This window comes from Corvus hawaiiensis (assembly GCF_020740725.1).
Source record: "Corvus hawaiiensis isolate bCorHaw1 chromosome 31 unlocalized genomic scaffold, bCorHaw1.pri.cur SUPER_31b, whole genome shotgun sequence".
Taxonomy (NCBI): domain Eukaryota; kingdom Metazoa; phylum Chordata; class Aves; order Passeriformes; family Corvidae; genus Corvus; species Corvus hawaiiensis.
In genome coordinates, this window is record NW_025963247.1 from 64,358 (window position 1) to 82,167 (window position 17,810).

The 17,810-nt window shown below is 53.9% G+C and overlaps 2 protein-coding genes and 1 long non-coding RNA gene across 4 annotated transcripts; 1 reads left to right on the forward strand and 2 right to left on the reverse strand.

Annotated features, from left to right (window-relative positions):
• Positions 1–86: 86 nt before the first annotated feature.
• ATAT1 (alpha tubulin acetyltransferase 1) lies at positions 87–6,825 on the reverse strand. Of its 2 annotated transcripts, none has more exons than XM_048293067.1 (10): positions 6,341–6,825; positions 6,121–6,181; positions 5,728–5,810; positions 5,029–5,090; positions 3,833–3,874; positions 2,904–3,004; positions 2,591–2,636; positions 1,829–1,903; positions 1,306–1,444; positions 87–947 (listed from the first exon to the last, which is right to left on the reverse strand). In XM_048293067.1, the coding sequence occupies exons 1-10, from the start codon at positions 6,808–6,810 to the stop codon at positions 923–925; spliced, it is 1,104 nt and encodes a 367-aa protein (XP_048149024.1). In that variant the 5' UTR covers positions 6,811–6,825; the 3' UTR covers positions 87–922. The 2 variants fall into 2 exon arrangements, with proteins under 2 accessions (XP_048149024.1, XP_048149023.1); XM_048293066.1 differs by having other exon boundaries at positions 3,833–3,946.
• A 287-nt stretch (positions 6,826–7,112) lies between these two features.
• On the reverse strand, positions 7,113–9,017 carry MRPS18B (mitochondrial ribosomal protein S18B). The gene is made up of 7 exons (XM_048293035.1): positions 8,972–9,017; positions 8,355–8,453; positions 8,162–8,259; positions 7,857–7,925; positions 7,679–7,745; positions 7,544–7,603; positions 7,113–7,465 (listed from the first exon to the last, which is right to left on the reverse strand). Exons 1-7 carry the CDS (start codon positions 9,000–9,002, stop codon positions 7,128–7,130), a joined length of 762 nt encoding a protein of 253 aa, XP_048148992.1. The 5' UTR covers positions 9,003–9,017; the 3' UTR covers positions 7,113–7,127.
• A 637-nt stretch (positions 9,018–9,654) lies between these two features.
• On the forward strand, positions 9,655–14,816 carry LOC125320664. The gene is made up of 3 exons (XR_007201241.1): positions 9,655–10,266; positions 14,508–14,625; positions 14,715–14,816. It is a non-coding gene; the product is annotated as an uncharacterized LOC125320664 (long non-coding RNA).
• Positions 14,817–17,810: the final 2,994 nt, after the last annotated feature.

The window sequence follows — 17,810 nt, forward strand, 5'->3', positions numbered from 1 at the left end:
GGGCGGGGCTAAGGCCATATATGGGTAACGTAGTGAATAAGCCACGCCCACACCGCCCGGAGGAGTCGCCAAGAACGAAACGCAGCTCGGAGTCACCGATTTTATTGAAATGTCCCCAAAAACGAGGGGGGAGGGGGAGAAAGGAACCCCCCCGGGGCCGTGCGGGGGGGGGAGGGGCACCCACGGGGGCGGGAACTGGTTCCAGTGGGGTTGTGGGGCGGGAACTGGTCCCAGTGGGGCAGGAACTGGTTCCCAGTAGAGCTGTGGGGCAGGAACAGGTCCAGTGGGGCAGGAACTGGTCCCAGTGGGGTTATGGGGCACGGACAGGCACCCGTGGGGCAGGCACCGTTTCCAGTGGGGCAGGAACTGGTCCCAGTGGGGTTATGGGGCAGGAACTGGTCCCAGTGGAATAGCAACTGGTTCCCAGTAGAGCTGTGGGGCAGGAACTGGTCCCAGTGGGGTTATGGGGCACGGAGAGGCACCCGTGGGGCAGGGCACTGGTTTCCAGTGGGGCAGGAACTGGTTCCAGTGGGGTTATGGGGCAGGAACTGGTCCCAGTGGGGTAGCAACTGGTTCCCAGTAGAGCTGTGCGGCAGGAACTGGTCCCAGTAGGGTAGGAACTGGTTCCCAGTAGAGCTGTGGGGCAGGAACTGGTCCCAGTGGGGGTTATGGGGCAGGAACTGGTTCCCATTGAGGCTTCCAGTGGGGCGGAAACTGGTTCCCAGTTGAGTCCATGGGGCCCCCAGTTGTCCCCAGCCCCCCCAAAATCCAGGTGGCCCCATCCCCCCCCACGGCCCGGCCGAGGAGGGTCAGTGGCCAGGAGGGGTCAGTGGCCGGAGTGAGGGGGGACCAGTGGCCAGGGGGAGGCAGTGGCCGGGGGGGAGAGGGGTCAGTGGCTGGAGGGGGGAAGGACTGGGGGAGGTCAGCGGCCGACGCGCCCCAAGGAGCTGTGGGGGGAAAAAAACAGCTCAACCTGAGCCCCAAATGCCTAAAACTGAGCCCAGAATCCATCCCAAACCCAATCCTAAAATTGAGTCCAAAATCCAGCCCAAACCAAGCCCAAAACTGAGCCCAAACCCACCTCAAAATCAATCCCAAATGAGCCCAACCCAAACCCTGACTCTGACCCAAAACTGATCCCAAAATGAGCCCAAACTGAGTCCAAAATCAGGCCCAAAACAATCCCCAAAGCGATCCCAGTCCCGGACCCCAGCCCCAATCCCAGCCCCGATCCCAATCCCGATCCCATCCCCGATCCCATCCCCACCCCGATCCTCCCCCCGCCCCCCTGACCCCGTCCCGTACCTGGCGCGGCGCGGGGGCGGCTCCGGGGGGGTCCCCGCGGGGGTCTCGCGGCGCAGCAGGAAGGGCCGGAGGCTGCCCCGCACCGGGGACCCCCGGGACAGGTTAAAGGGCCAGGGGGGCTCCGGCTCCTCCCGCAGGACTGGGGGGGACGCAGGGGACGTCAGGGGCCACGCCCAGGGCCACGCCCACTGACCACACCCACTGCCCCACCCACTGACCACGCCCAGGGCCACACCCACTGCACCATGCACTGACCACGCCCCATGCCCACTGACCACACCCACTGACCATGCCCAGGGCCCCCGCCCACTGACCACACCCACTGCCCCACCCACTGACCACGCCCAGGGCCGCACCCACTGGTCACGCCCAGGGCCACGCCCACTGACCACACCCACTGCACCATGCACTGACCACGCCCATGCCCACAGCCAATGCCCCACCCACTGGCCACACCCATGACGTCACCCACTGGCCACACCCACTGGCCACGCCCCCTGCCCCCGCCCGGCCGGGCCCTTACAGTCGCGCTCGGTCAGCGAGTACGGCTTGATGGGCTCCTCCGGCCGCGGCCGTGGGAACGGGCGCCGGGCAGGAACTGTGGGGACAGCGGGGTCAGGCACGGGAGTGACCCCGGATAAGCGCAGGAAACGCAGGAATCCGGCCCCAAAACCCACCCAGGTGAACACCGAAATCCAGCCAAAATCCAGCCCAAAATCCACCCAGGCCAACACCGAAATCCAGCCCAAATCCACCCCAAAATCCACCCCACCAAACACCGAAATCCACCCCAAATCCACCCCAAATCCTCCCAAACACCAAAATCCACCCAGGCAAACTCTGAAATCCACCCCAAAATCCACCCCAAAATCCACCCTGGCAAACACCAAATCCAGCCCAAATCCACCCCAAATCCACCCAGGTGAACACCAAAATCCAGCCCGAAATCCACCCAGGTGAACACCGAAATCCACCCCAAATCCAGCCCAAAATCCAGCCCAAATCCACCCCAGCAAACACTGAAATCCACCCCAAAATCCACTCCAAAATCCTCCCAGGCAAACACCAAAATCCAGCCCAAATCCTCCCCAAAATCCACCCCAAATCCACCCAGGTGACCACCAAAATCCAGCCCAAATCCAGCCCAAATCCAGCCCAAACCCCCCCAGGCCAACAGCCAGAATTCCCGCCAGAATTCCCCGGAATCCAGCCAAAATCCCCCAGGGATCCCTGGAATCCGCAGAGGGATTCCCTGGAAAAAGGGGGGAGTTGGGCCCGGACTCACCAGTTCTGGTGGAGAAAAACCCCTCAAAGATGACGAAATTGTTCACCTGGAAAGGGCAAGAACAACGAGCTCCATGTAACCCTAATTAACCTCATTACCCTGTTAATTATAAGCACATTCATAAATGAATGTGAAATTAAAATTTATTTCAATATTTAATGGAATTCCCCCTCCCCAGCTAAAACATTCAACCTCTAACCCCTCATTTAAAACAAAATATTCAATTTATTGAAAAGCCAATCGTTGATGTACAACCGAAAAACAATTAAAAAATTAATTATTTAGTACTTAATTGATTATTTCCTTCTCCCACCTGCGGGATGAGGTCGCAGAGCCCGAAATGTTTCGGAGGAACCCCAGGAGCTTTTCCGAGGGTCTGTCCACGGCCAGCTTCTCGGGCTGCACCCTCTCCCGCTGCAATTCAGCACATCAGCCCCAAAATTCCCTTCTTCCCCAAAACAATTTTCCTTTTCCTGCCCAGAATTCCCGTGCTCCCCTCAAAATCCCCATCCCCCCCGCCAAATTCCCATTTTCGCCCCAAAATCCTCTTTTTTCCCCCTTAAAATTACCATTTTCTCCCCAAAAACTGCCCCCAAAAATCCTGGGTTTTTTTCCTCTTGAAATTACCATTTCTCCCCAAACCCCCCCATTTTTTTCCCCAAAATTCCCCCCAAAAATCCTCTTTTCCCCCTTAAAATTACCATTTTCCCCCCAAAAATCCTCATTTTTCCTCCTTAAATTACCATTTCCTCCCAAAATTCCCATTTTTTTGCCCCAAAACTCCCCCTTCTTCCCCAAGATCCCCCCAAAAATCCTTTTTGTGCCCCTTAGAATTACCATTCCCCCCCCAAATTCCCTCCAAAAATCCTTTTTACCCCTCTAAAATTACCATTTTCCCCCCAAAACTCCTCATTTTTCTTCCTTAAAACAACCATTTTCTCCCCAAAATCCCATTTTTTTTTGCCCCTAAAGTCCCATTTTCTCCCCAAAATTCCCCCCAAAAATCCTCTTTTTTCCCCCCTTAAAATTACCATTTTCCCCCCCAAAAATCCTCTTTTTTCTGCTCAGAATTACCCTTTCCCCTCCAAAATCCCCACTTCTTTTGCCCCAAAATCCTCATTGTTTCCCCCTTAAAATTAGCATTTCCCCCAAAAATCCTCATTTTTCCCGCCTTAGAATCCCCATTTTCCCCCCAAAATCCCCATTTCCTGCCCAAAATCCCCATTTTCCTGCCCCCGGCACCTGCAGCATCTCCCGGAAGAGTTCCCGGCCGAGCCCCCGGCGCTGTTGGGATTCGTGGATGTAAAAATCCAGGACACAAAGAGGCTCCACCTCGACGTGGGACCCGTCCCGGTCCTGGGGGGCACACGGGAGTGGGGACCCCAAATCCCACGGGATCCACCCCAAATCCCACCGGATCCACCCCGAATCCCACGGGACCCACCCCAAATCCCACGGGACCCACCCCAAATCCCACCGGATCCACCCCCGAATCCCACCGATCCACCCCAAACCCCACTGGATCCACCCCAAATCCCGTGGGATCCACCCCAAACCCCACTGGATCCACCCAAATCCACGGGATCCACCCCAAATCCCACGGGACCCACCCCAAATCCCACCGGATCCACCCCAAATCCCACTGGATCCACCCCAAGTCCCACCAGATCCATCCCAAATCCCACGGGACCCACCCCAAATCCCACCGGATCCACCCCGAATCCCACCGGATCCACCCCGAATCCCACCGGATCCACCCCAAATCCCGTGGATCCACCCCAAATCCCGCCGCATCCACCCCCAAATCCCGGATCGACCACCCCGAATCCCACGGGATCCACCCCAAACCCCACGGGATCCACCCCAAATCCCACGGATCCACCCCAAATCCCACGGGATCCACCCAAATCCCACCGGATCCACCCCGAACCCACCGGATCCACCCCAAACCCCACTGGATCCACCCCAAATCCCGTGGGATCCACCCCAAATCCCGCCGGATCCACCCCAAATCCCACGGATCCACCCCGAATCCCGATCCACCGATCCAGCCCGAATCCCACCGGATCCACCCCAAATCCCGCCGGATCCACCCCAAATCCCACCGGATCCACCCCAAATCCCACGGGATCCACCCCGAATCCCACCGGATCCAGCCCGAATCCCACCGGATCCACCCCAAATCCCACGGGATCCACCCCAAACCCCACTGGATCCACCCCCAAATCCCACGGGATCCACCCAAATCCCACTGGATCCATCCCAAATCCCACGGGACCCACCCCAAATCCCGCCGCATCCACCCCGAATCCCACGGGATCCACCCAAATCCTGTCGGATCCACCCCGAATCCCACGGGATCCACCCCAAACCCCACGGGATCCACCCCAAATCCCACGGGATCCATCTCAGGGACCCCAAAAATTCCCGGGACTCACCAGCAGGAAAAGTTTCTTGTAGCCCACCTTGAGAAACCCGAGCCACGGCGCCTTTGGGGGAGCTGGGGGGAATTTGGGGGGATTTGAGGGAGATTTGGGGGGGAATTTGGGGGGATTTGAGGGGGATTTGGGAGAATTTGGGGAGAATTTGGGGGCAGCTGGGAGGGATTTGGGTGGAAAAGGGGATTTGGGGGGAATTTGGGGGTTTGAGGGGATATGGAGGGATTCGAAGGATTCTGGGTGGCCTCAGGGGGAATTTGGAGGGTCCAAGGGGGGTTTTGGGGGTAATTTTGATGTTATTTGGGGGTTTTGGGGTCCCTCAGGATGTACAGCATGTGCCGCTGGGTGATTTTTGGGAATGTTTTGGGGTTATTTAAGGAACATTTTAGGGTGCTTGGGGAGACATTGGGAACACGTTTTGGGGATATTTAGGGAGCATTTTGGGGTTATTCAGGGAACGTTTTAGGGTGCTTGGGGAGATATTGGGAACGCGTTTTGGGGATATTTAGAGAGCATTTTGGGGTTGTTTTGGGGGCGTTTTTGGGGTCTCACCGGGTGTCCCTCAGGATGTATAACATGTGCCGGCTGGGGGGTGATTTTTGGGGTTATTCAGGGAACATTTTAGGGTGCTTGGGGAGACATTGGAACACGTTTTGGGGATATTTAGGGAGCATTTTGGGGTTGTTTTGGGGGTCTCACCGGGTGTCCCTCAGGATGTACAGCACGTGCCGGTTGCTCTCCATTCGGGCCGCGCTGGTCACGGGGGTGGAGAGGCCCTGGGCCTGCCTGGGGGGACACGGGACCCCCCATGACCCCCCCCGGGACCCTTTGTGACCCCTCATTCCTCCCCTAGGACCCCCTCACGTCCCCTGGGACCGCCCAGTTTTCCCCAGGAACCCCCCTTTGACCTCCCATTGTCCCCAGGGACCCCTCCCCAGGACCCCTCCTTGACCCCTGGGGACCCCCTCTGACCTCCCATTGTCCCCAGTGACCCCTTCAAACCCCTCACTGACTCCTGGGACGGCCTCAGTTCCTTCCTCCCATTGTCCCCAGTAACCCCCCAGTGCTCCCAGTGCTCCCAGTGCCCCCCACCTTGGCCGAGGCTTTGCCCAGCTCATCGATCACCGTCCTCAGCTGCTGCTCCAGCTCCTCCCTGCGCCGAGGGGACACCGACAGGAGCCATTGTCACCCCACCTTCCCCTCACAAAAACCCCCAAAATCCCCCCAAATCCTCCCAAAACCGCGGGGTCCGCCAGTTTCCCGGCAAGCCCCGCGCCCGCCTTCCCGCCCTGCCCCGCGCGGCCCCCGGTACCGTTTGGCGGTGCCGCCGCGCCCCGCGGGCCGCAGGTGCTGATCCACGACGCAAAAACCGCTCGCCCAGCACCGGCGCCAGGTCGAAGGGGAACTCCATGGTCGATCCCCGGGCCCGGCCCGGGCCCGGCCCGGCCCCGCCGCCGCCGCCGCCGCCTCCTCCGCCCGCCGGGCCCGGCCCGGCCGCCACCGCCACGGCCGCGCCCGGGCGGCAAAGAAACCACGCCCCCCGCGGGGAGGAATCAGCCAATCGCGGCCGGGTCCGACAAGCGCCGGCCAATCGCTGTGCTGCGTTCGGCCGTCCTTAGCAACCGAGTCCCCGCCCTTAGCAACCGACAGCCAATCGTTGCTTCCCATTTGACAGCCCTTAGAAACCGAGTCCCGCCCACGGAAACCAGCGGACAGCCGCTGCCGCTGCCGCGCCCGTTCGTAGCAACCCAGTGCCGCCCATGGCAACCCAGTGCCGCCCATGGCAACCGCTCGCCAACGGCGGACGCCCCTTCGCCCCGCCCTCAGACAACAAATCCCGCCCATAGCAGCCGCCGGCAAATCACTTCCGCTCTCGGGCATCAAGCCGCGCCCCTGGCAACGCGCCGACCAATCACTTCTGCTGGTCTGGGCTAAGCTCCACCCCCCGGCACCTGCTCGCCCAATCGCTGCCGCCCCTTCTCCCGCCTTCAGCACCCAAGCCCCGCCCCCCTTAGCAACCCGCTTTTCGCGCCGCAGCAAAGCATGAAGGGAAGCATTCCCCTCCTTCCCCGCAAAGCATTGTGGGATATACTCTCCCTCTACACGCCGCCATTTTGCGGCTCGGCCGCCATTTTGGCCCCGTGCCTCAGTTTCCCAGACAAGGAAAACGAAGAGTTTTGGGGGAGGATTTTTGAACGTTTTATTCCCCCGATGGGCTTGGGGGGTATCGGGGTAATTCTCCTTGAGGAATCCCCGGTAAAGGCGGCGCATCCGGGCCACCTCGGTGGCAGGGGGCTGCTGCACTCATACCAGGGGTACCAGGCCTGGCCCGGCCCCTTCAGGGCAGGCGCCGGTGGCGTTTTCCCCACAGCCGCGTGTTGGTTGGAGAAATCCTCGTCAGGGACCGGCACGAAGGGGACGTGGAGCCACAGGAGACCTGGAAAGAGGGGATTGAGGGTCTTGAGGGGCACCCAGGGGGGTTGGGACTCCCTAAAATCCGAGCTTCAGGGCTCACCGTGGTCCTGGGCTTGGGCAATGGCCTGGGATAGGCGCTTGTGCTGCTTCATGCAGATCCCTGAGGGGGAAAAGGGGTCAGGGACACCCAAAAGGGACCCAAGGACACAAAGGTGACCCTCAGGTGTCGCCTCACCTGTGTGGATGGGGTGGAAGATGACGCCAGAGTGGGGGCAGATGAACTGGTCCAGCAGCTTCACATTCTGGAGAGAGAAAAAAGCATAAAAAAGAAAGAAAAGAGAAGAAGGAGGAAAATCAGCAACAGGGGGATAATGCAGGCCCTCCCAAATTTTCCTCCAAGCCCCCGAACTCACCCGAAAATCCACGAGCAGGTTCCGGTCCCGGCAGATGGGGCAGGGGTTCCCCACGTGGCTCCCCCGGCGCTGAGGGAAGAGGGGGAAGCGACCCAGTCCCAGTCAGTCCCAGTCACTCCCAGTGCCCCACAAAACGTCACCTGAGAGGCCTCAAAGGTCCCCAAAACGCCCCCAGTACCCTCCCAGTGCCTCTGCAGTCCCCCCCCCTCAGGCTCTGCAGCAGCAGAACCCCCCAAAATGCCCCTTTCACCCCCCAAAATGCCCCCAGTGTGCCCAGGAGCCCTCCCAGTGCTCCCAGTACTCACCAGACAGGCCTTGCGGGTGCGCTGGGGGGGGACAGATCCCTTGTGGCTGCAGCGGTAGCCGTGCCACACGGGCTTGTCGCCGTAGGTGGCCCGGTATTCTGCGGTGGGGACATTTTTGGGGGGGTTTTAAGGGGTTTGGGACCCCAAAACCCCCCCTTGGCCCCCCCCCAAAAATCTCCTCCCCCACACAAACCTTCGCTCTCCAGGTACTCCCAGGCCGGTCCTGGTAGGGGGAGGGGGCGGGCGGGGGGTCCTTGGGGGTTTCTTGGGTGCTGCAGAGCCGGGGGAAGTCCTGGGGAAGGGGGTTATGACGTCATAGTTGCGTTCGGAGCGATGACGTCACGCATCACGCAGGGCTGCCCCTTCCCCCCCATCACTCAGCACTCCGCGTTGACGTCACGGGACGCAGCTGACGTCACTCGGCCCGCACTAACCAGCCCGTAGCGCAGCATGACGTAACCCGTAATGCGGATTATGACGTCACGCCTCGCCAAGCCACGCCCCCTCCCGGCCCTAGTGCCCCCTAGCGGGAAGAAATCGGCGCGCAGCGACGTCACTCGCCCCGCCCGCCGCACGTGGCTCGCGCCGCCCCCCCCCCCCCCCAACTCCCCCCGGCGCCCCCCTCCCCCGCCGCTCGCGCCTCACCTGCGCCCACCGCGGCCTCCCCGCGCCCCTCCCGCCTCCTCCGCGCCCCCTCAGCGCCGCCGCCGCCCGGGCCAGCGCCATCTTCCCGCCTCTCCCTCACGCCCCGCCCCGCGCCGCTCCCCCCCCCCCCTCACGCGGGGGCGGGGCGCCGCCATCTTGCCGTACGGCCACTCCCCGCCGTCGGCTTCCGGCGCATGCGCAGCGCCCTCCTCCTCGCCGCCCGAATTAAAACTGCGCCACACGCGCCCGCGGACAATGGAGGGCGGCTGCCGCGCGCGCGCGCGCGCTGCGGGCCCCGCGCAGGCGCGGTTGGGCGGTTGAGCGGGAGGAGGGGGGCGTGGCCGGCGCGCGCCGGGGGGCGTGGCGAGGCGGGGGCGTGGCCCGGTATAAAAGGCCGCGCCCGGCGGCGCCGCCGCCATTCTGAGGGCTGGTGGAGGTGAGTAAAGAGCTGCGCTGGGCCGGGGGTTTTCGGTGGGGAAAGGCGCGCGGGGGGTGGGGGGGGGAGGGGGTTCCCCCGGTTTTTTTTTTTTTTTTTTTTGGTTTGGAGGGGCTCTTGAAACGCCAGCTGTTGTTAATTTGGGGGAAAAACGCGGCTTCTCTCGTCCCGAAGCTCCTCCGGGGCCGCCGCCGCCCTCATGTCTCAGAGTTGAGCCCTCCTCCTCTCCCTTTTCCAAGGGCGTTTCCTCGTTATTTTTTTTGCCTTTTTCCCCCTTTTAAAACTCTTAAAATCTCCCTGGGGATAACAGCTTCTAATCGTTCCGTGTCTTTTCTTCTTGCTTCTAATTTCTTTTTTTTCAATTTTTCCTTTTTTTTTGTGTCGTTATGCCCACCTCCCCTCCTCCCCCCCCCCCCTTTTATTTTTCCTTTCCCCGCTCCAGGTTTGGTTGGTCTTGAGAGACGCCGTCGCCTTTACCACGAGAGAAAAACAATACAAACAATACAAAATACAATACAAAACGCGAACAAAACAACAAAATATATATATACAACAAAGAGGGAAGGAAAAAACAGGTTTTCTCTCCCCCTTTGCCGTGAAGAGCCGCTGCAGCCTCTCCGTCCTTTGGACCGTCCTTGGAAGCCGTTCCAAACCCGAAGGAAACTGCCACTTTAAAAAACATATTTCCCTCTTCTTTCCCCCCAAAAAAACAAAGGCAAAGCCCACTTTTTTTTTTTTTAAACAAAAAAACCCAAGCAACTTTTTTTTTTATTTTTTTTTTGGTTTCTAGCTCGACCAATTTAGCTCGATCCACTCTTTTAGGGCTTTAGAAAACAAACCAAGGAAAAAAAAAAACCCTTTAAAAAAAACACCCCAAAATACCCGTCAAGCTGCAAAAAAAAAGTTGCTGCGTTTTTTTTAAAAGCCATGACTAAAATCAAACGAATTTGTTGGCTCTAACACCACCTCCAAATGCCAAAATCCAAACCTTGAAGCGCTGTCGGCTGAGAAAAAAAATTGGATAGTAAGTGTTGAATTTTCAGCAGGCTCCCCCTTTAAAAAATACAAGAAAAAAACCCTTTAAAGAAACTGATTTATTTGTCACAAAGAGCAAAAAATACTGGGAGGAGGAGCCCCCCCCCCCCCGTGTGCTTGAGGAGGACGTGGGCTGTGCCAAAAGGTGGTGAAAGCTGGAAATTTTGGGGGGGTTTCGGGAGAAAACAGCGGTTTCGGAGGAGGAGGAGGGGTCCACGAGCAGCTCCCACGGTTTAAAAAAACAAAAAAAAAAATCCCCGCAAAAAAAAACCTCCCAAAAAAGCTGGAAAACGGCCCCCCCCCCCCGCGGCCCCCCAAAAAAAAACCCCCCCAAAAAAGTCGCGCGGTTGGGGAGATGGAATTTCGGGAATTCGGGGAATTCCGGGAATTTTCGGGCATTCCCGGCCAGCAATCTGTACATAAAGATTGCAAAAAAAAAAAAAAAATAATAATAATTGGGGGGGGAGAAGGGGAGGAAAAAAAAAAAACCCGAAAAAACCGCGCGGGGGGGTGGGGGGTTTGGAAATTTCAAAAAAAAAGCTGATTTCTTTCCTATTTTATTTTTTAGGTGCCATTTTAGGATTGTTTTTTGCGCTGAGAAACGTGGGGTGGGGGGGGGGCCGCTTAAAGTCGGGGATGGGGTGGAAATTTTGGGACGGGGGGTGCGATTTGGGATGGGGGGGGGGTCGCAATCTAGCAATAAAGATTGCTAGGCAGGCTGAGCTTTTCCCAAATCCTGCTTTTTTTCCCTCAGAAAACCACTTTAAATCATTTCCCCCCCCCCCTTCCCTCAGAACCCTTCCTAGGGCAGCTCCAAAATGGCGCCCGCTCTTTGTTTTCCACAATCCGGACTTTTTTTTTTTTTTCCTAATTCCGCGGTTTTGGGGATTTTTTATTACAGCTCCTACCCCCCCCTTTTCTTTTTTCTTACCCCCCCCCTTTAATTTTGGGGGGGTTTAATCCCAATCCTGGTGGTTTTTAAGGGTTTTTTTGGGGGGGGGGGGAGTTTAACAGATTCTCTTTTGTCTCTTGTTTCTGTGTCCTCCCCCCCCCTTTAAAGCCCGCTAACCCCCCCCGAAATTCCTGAAAAATCCCTCAAAAACCCCCCCAATTTGGGGCATTTTTCCCAGCTCTAAAATGGCGCCGAGGCCTCGCCGTTGATGCCCCTCCCACTGCGAGGCCCCCCCCTTAAAATTCCATTTTCCCCCCTTTTTTAGCCCCCCCAAATCGCTCCTTTTCCCAAAATCCCTTTTTAACTCCCCCCTTCCATCCGCAGGGACCCCCAAAATCCCCTTTTTTCGCCTTCTTTTTCACGGGATTTTTTTTTCTTGTTTTTTTTCTTTTCTCTGTTGTCTTTTCTTGGTTTTTTTTTTTTTTTTGTGGGGGGGTTTGGGGAATTTGGGATTGGGGGGGGAGCAGTGTCCTCGAGCCTTTGATAACCTTGAATTTATCGTGACAGGGAAATGCTACCACTGGGCTTCACCCTCCCCTTTCCTCACACACACACCACCCAAAAAAAAAAAAAAACACCAAAAAAATAGGAATTTTGGGAGGGAAAACACCCCCAAAACTCCGTTTTTTCCCGATTTTCAATGGTTTTGCCCCGTTTTTGCAGCTTAGGAAGCTTTACCTCAGCAAAGGGAGGACAGCCACAACCCGGGTAAGCAAAAAAATCCTTTTTTTTTTTTTTTTTTATTTTTTGGGCTTTTAATTCCATTTCGTGGCCTTTGGATCCAGGGTTTTGAAAACGTCAAAATTCCCGAAATTCCCTTTTTTTTCCCCCCCCTCTCTCTTCCCTCTCCTGGTGCATGTGGCAGTCGGGAGTTGGGTCCCCCCCCCCCCCCCCCCTCCTTTTTTTTTAACCAAAATTCAACAGATTTGGGTGAAAACCACCGAGATCCCTGATCCTTTCTGGTAATTGGGATTTTTTGGGGAATAAACCCATTTATTTGGCATTAATTCCCCTCCAGATTCTGCCCTTTTCTCCCCAGTGGTAGCATTTCCTTTTGGGGGTGGGGCATGGGCAGCCCCCCCCCCCCTCAATTTTGGGGTCCCCCTACAGATTTATCCCCCAAATAAACCTTTTTGGGGGTAAAACAAGTCAAAAATGCTGTAAAAACCTAAATTTGGGGAGGAGGGGTCAGCCCTTGACCCACCCAAGGCCCCCCCCTTCAAAAATGGGGTTTTCCCCCTTTTTTGGGGGGGTTTTGGGGCTTTTTGGGGACCCCCAGCCCCTTTAAGGGGGGGCTTTGCCTCTGTGGGACCCCCAAAAATGGGGGGAGAACCTCAAAAATCTTTTTGGGGAGGGGCTTTGCCCCTCCCCCAGCAGTGGGACCCTTCCCACGCTCATTTTTTGGGGGGGGGGAGGGGGGGTTAAAGGTTACAGTGAAAATTTGGGGTAAATCTCCAAATGTTGGGGTCCTCCCTCATTTTTTTGGGGGGGGTTGTGCTGATTTAACCTTTTCTTGTGTCTTTGCAGAGGGGTGGCTTTGCTGACACCCCCCCCCCCCCCCAATTAATTCCTATAATTGGGGGTTGTATCCTTTAATTAATTACCGTGGGGGAGGCATTTAACGAACCCCCCAGCTCTGGGTGCTTCCCCCACCCCAAAAATTGAGATTTTAGGGGAGCTTTCACCCGAAAAATCGAGGTTTTGAGAGGTTTTAACACCAAAAAAAACCCAGCCAGCTCCTCCCCCCTGCCCTCGTTAAGGAAACTGGGACATAATTAAGCTTTAATTAGTGGCGATTAATGATGTCAGAGCGTGAACCCCCTCACAGGAAGGGGGAGGGGCTGGGATTGGGGTCAATGAAGGGGGGGGGGGTTTGGCCTTAATTAATGAGGTGTTAATTAATGGTTGGTTCATTAGAGGGTTTAATTATGGCCTGAGTTGGGGGGGGCAGGGGGTGACACCCCCCAAATGTGGCTTCTCCTTAAGTGGCAGCTTGTTAATTAACCCCTGCTTAATTAAACTTGGATGGGGGGGGGGTTTGAAAAGCCCCCCTTGACCTTTGTTCTGCTCGTTAATTAACAAAAAATTATTGAAATTATGGGGAAAACGGTTGGAAATAGCAGAATTTGTCTCATTTCTAAATTAATGGGGTTAATTCACTTTTAAATTAAAAATTTGAGGGGGAGGGCTCAGGCTTTGTTGCGCCCCCCCACCCCCCCCATGTGTGATCCAAATCCTCCTCCCCAGTGTTAATTTCTTAATTAATTATTAATAAGTGAGGTCATTGGAATGGCATCAGAGGGGAGGGGCCTGTGCCCCCCCCCAGTGTCCCTTGGGGGTCCCTGGGACCCCTTTTTGGAGACAATGTCCAGCTTTTGGGGTTGATTTCCCATTTTTGGGGTTGATTTCCCACTTTTGGGGTTGATTTCCCCTCTTTGAGGTAGATTTCTTTCTTTTTAGCGTGGTTTTCCATCATTTTAGGCTTGATTTGTTGCTTTTTGGGCTATTTCAGCTCTTTGAGGGCCATTCCAGCTTTTAAAGCTGTTTTCTGTCTTTTAGGGGCGATTTCCACGTCTTTCAGGTTGATTTCACCTTTAAGTGGTGTTTTCCAGCTTTTTAGGGTGATTCCAGCTTTTGGGGCAATTCCTCCTTTTAAAGGTTGTTTCCTCCTTATTAAAGTTGAGTTCCAGTTTTTTAGGGTTGATTTCCTCCTTTTGGTGTTGATTTCCAGCTTTTTAGGGGTTTTCCTCATTTTGGGGCTGATTTACGTGTTTCCAGGGTTGTTTTTCCAGCTTCTTGGGGTGGTGGTTAGCTTTTTGAGGCCTATTCCAGCTTTTTGGGGTTGATTGCCTCCTTTTTAGGGTTGTTTCCAGTGTTTTGATGTGTTTTTCCAGCTTTTGGAGTTTATTTTCCTCATTTTGAGATTGATTTCCTGCTTTTAGGGTTGATTCCTTTTCCCCCAGCTTTTCGGAGTTGTTTTTCCTCTTTTTGTGTTTGTTCCCCTTTTCCCCTTTTTTACAGTTAGTTTTCATCTTTTAGAGTCCATTTCCTGCTTTTTAGGGATGGTTTCCCCATTTTGGGGTTGTTTTCCAGCTTTTGGAGGTTGATTCCCTCCTTTCTAGGCCCAATTTCCCCTTTTTGGTGCCGATTTCCCCCGTTTTGCTCTCAGGACCCCACTCAGGTCTCATTTTACCACCAACATTTTAACGTGCCCTGAATTTAAGGGGTCTCCCCCCAATCCTAACCCCGTTTTTCCCATTTTTCCCCCCTTTTTCCAGGCTGTTCCTGCCATGGGCTCCGGCCCCATCGACCCCAAGGAGCTCCTCAAGGGCCTCGATTGTTTCCTGGGCGGGATGGGGAGGTCAAAACCATGGATGGCATCTCCAAAATATTCAGGTGAGACCCCCCAAAATGCCCTTTTTTAGGCTCTAACATCCTTTTTTTTACTTAACGAGTACTAATTAATGTTTGTTACCGTGAATTAGCCTCATGAAGGACTCCCAGAAGATGGTGAGTCGCTGCATTTACCTGAACATCCTCCTGCAGACCCGGGCCCAGGACATCCTGGCCAAGTAAGCACGTGGCAAAATGGGATTTTTGGGGGGATTTGGGGTGGATTTGGGGTGGATTTGGGGTGGATCTGGGTGGATTCAGGGTTTTCCCGGCTGGCTCCAGATAGAATTCCACTGTTTTCCCTCAGATTTATCCTGGCTGAGTAAGCACGTGGAAAAGTGGGATTTGGAGTGGGTTTTAGTTGGATTTGGATAGATTTTGATGGATTCAAGGTTTTCCTGACTGGATCCAGCCAGAATTCCCACTTTTTCCCCTCAGATTCATCCTGTCCAAGTAAACACATGGAAAAGTCAATTTTAGGTGGCTTTAGCTGGATTTTGAGCAGATTTGTTCAGGATCTGGGGTGGATTTTGATGGATTCCAGGTTTTCCCAGCTGGATCCAGACGCAATTCCCACTTTTTCCCCTCAGATTCATCCTGTCCAAGCAACACATGGAAAAGTCAATTTTAGGTGGATTTTAGGTGGCTTCAGCTGGATTTTGAGTGAATTTGTTCAGGATTTGGGGTGGATTTGGGTGGATTTTGATGGATTCCAGGTTTTCCTGACTGGATCCAGCCAGAATTCCCACTTTTTTCCCTCACATTCATCTTGGCCAAGCAAACACATGGAAAAGTCAATTTTAGGTGGATTTTAGGTGGCTTTAGCTGGATTTTGAGCGAATTTGTTCAGGATTTGGGGTGGATTTGGGTGGATTTTTGATGGATTCCAGGTTTTCCCAGCTGGATCCAGCCAGAATTCCCACTTTTTTCCCTCACATTCTTCCTGGCCAAGCAAACACATGGAAAAGTCAATTTTAGGTGGATTTTAGGTGGCTTCAGCTGGATTTTGAGTGAATTTGTTCAGGATTTGGGGTGGATTTGGGTGGATTTTGATGGATTCCAGGTTTTCCCAGCTGGATTCAGCCAGAATTCCACTTTTTTCCCTCACATTCTTCCTGGCCAAGCAAACACATGGAAAAGTCAATTTTAGGTGGATTTTAGGTGGATTTAGCTGGATTTTGAGTGAATTTGTTCAGGATTTGGGGTGGATTTGGGTGGATTTTGATGGTTCCAGGTTTTCCCAGCTGGATCCAGCCAGAATTCCCACTTTTTCCCCTCAGATTCATCCTGTCCAAGTAAACACGTGGAAAAGTCAATTTTAGGTGGATTTAGGTGGCTTCAGCTGGATTTTGAGTGAATTTGTTCAGGATTTGGGGTGGATTTGGGTGGATTTTGATGGATTCCAGGTTTTCCTGACTGGATCCAGCCAGAATTCCCACTTTTTCCCTCACATTCATTTTGGCCAAGCAAACACATGGAAAAGTCAATTTTAGGTGGATTTTAGGTGGCTTTAGCTGGATTTTGAGCGAATTTGTTCAGGATTTGGGGTGGATTTGGGTGGATTTTGAGGATTCCAGGTTTTCCCAGCTGGATCCAGCCAGAATTCCCACTTTTTCCTCTCAGATTCATCCTGTCCAAGTAACACATGGAAAAGTCAATTTTAGGTGGATTTTAGGTGGCTTCAGCTGGATTTTGAGTGAATTTGTTCAGGATGCTGGGTGGATTTGGGTGGATTTTGATGGATTCCAGGTTTTCCCAGGTGGATCCAGCCAGAATTCCACTTTTTCCCCTCAGATTCATCCTATCCAAGTAACACGTGGAAAAGTCAATTTTAGGAGGATTTAGGTGGATTTAGCTGGATTTTGAGTGAATTTGTTCAGGATTTGGGGTGGATTTGGGTTGATTTTGATGGATTCCAGGTTTTCCCAGGTGGGATCCAGCCAAAATTCCCACTTTTTCCCCTCACATTCTTCCTGGCCAAGTAAACACATGGAAAAGTCAATTTTAGGTAGATTTTAGGTGGCTTTAGCTGGATTTTGAGCCGATTTGTTCAGGATTTGGGTGGATTGGGTGGATTTTGATGGATTCCGAGGTTTTCCCAGCTGGATCCAGCCAGAATTCCCACTTTTTCCCCTCAGATTCATCCTGTCCAAGTAAACACATGGAAAAGTCAATTTTAGGTGGATTTTAGGTGGCTTCAGCTGGATTTTGAGTGAATTTGTTCAGGATTTGGGGTGGATTTGGGTGGATTTTGATGGATTCCAGGTTTTCCCAGCTGGATCCAGCCAGAATTCCCACTTTTTCCCCTCAGATTCATCCTGTCCAAGCAAACACATGGAAAAGTCAATTTTAGGTGGATTTTAGGTGGATTTAGCTGGATTTTGAGTGAATTTGTTCAGGATTTGGGGTGGATTTGGGTGGATTTTGATGGATTCCAGGTTTTCCCAGCTGGATCAGCCAGAATTGCCACTTTTTCCCCTCAGATTCATCCTGTCCAAGTAAACACATGGAAAAGTCAATTTTAGGTGGATTTTAGGTGGCTTCAGCTGGATTTTGAGTGAATTTGTTCAGGATTTGGGGTGGATTTGGGTGGATTTGATGGATTCCAGGTTTTCCCAGCTGGATCCAGCCAGAATTCCACTTTTTCCCCTCAGATTCATCTTGGCCAAGCAAACACATGGAAAAGTCAATTTTAGGTGGATTTTAGGTGGATTTAGCTGGATTTTGAGTGAATTTGTTCTGGATTTGGGGTGGATTGGGTGGATTTTGATGGATTCCAGGTTTTCCCAGCTGGATCCAGCCCGAATTCCCACTTTTTCCCCTCAGATTCATCCTGTCCAAGCAAACACATGGAAAGTCAATTTTAGGTGGATTTTAGGTGCTTCAGCTGGATTTTGAGTGAATTTGTTCAGGATTTGGGGTGGATTTGGGTGGATTTTGATGGATTCCAGGTTTTCCCAGCTGGATCCAGCCAGAATTGCCACGTTTTTCCCCTCAGATTCATCCTGTCCAAGTAAACACATGGAAAAGTCAATTTTAGGTGGATTTTAGGTGGCTTCAGCTGGATTTTGAGTGAATTTGTTCAGGATTTGGGTGGATTTGGGTGGATTTTGATGGATTCCAGGTTTTCCCAGCTGGATCCAGCCAGAATTCCCACTTTTTCCCCTCACATTCATCCTGTCCAAGCA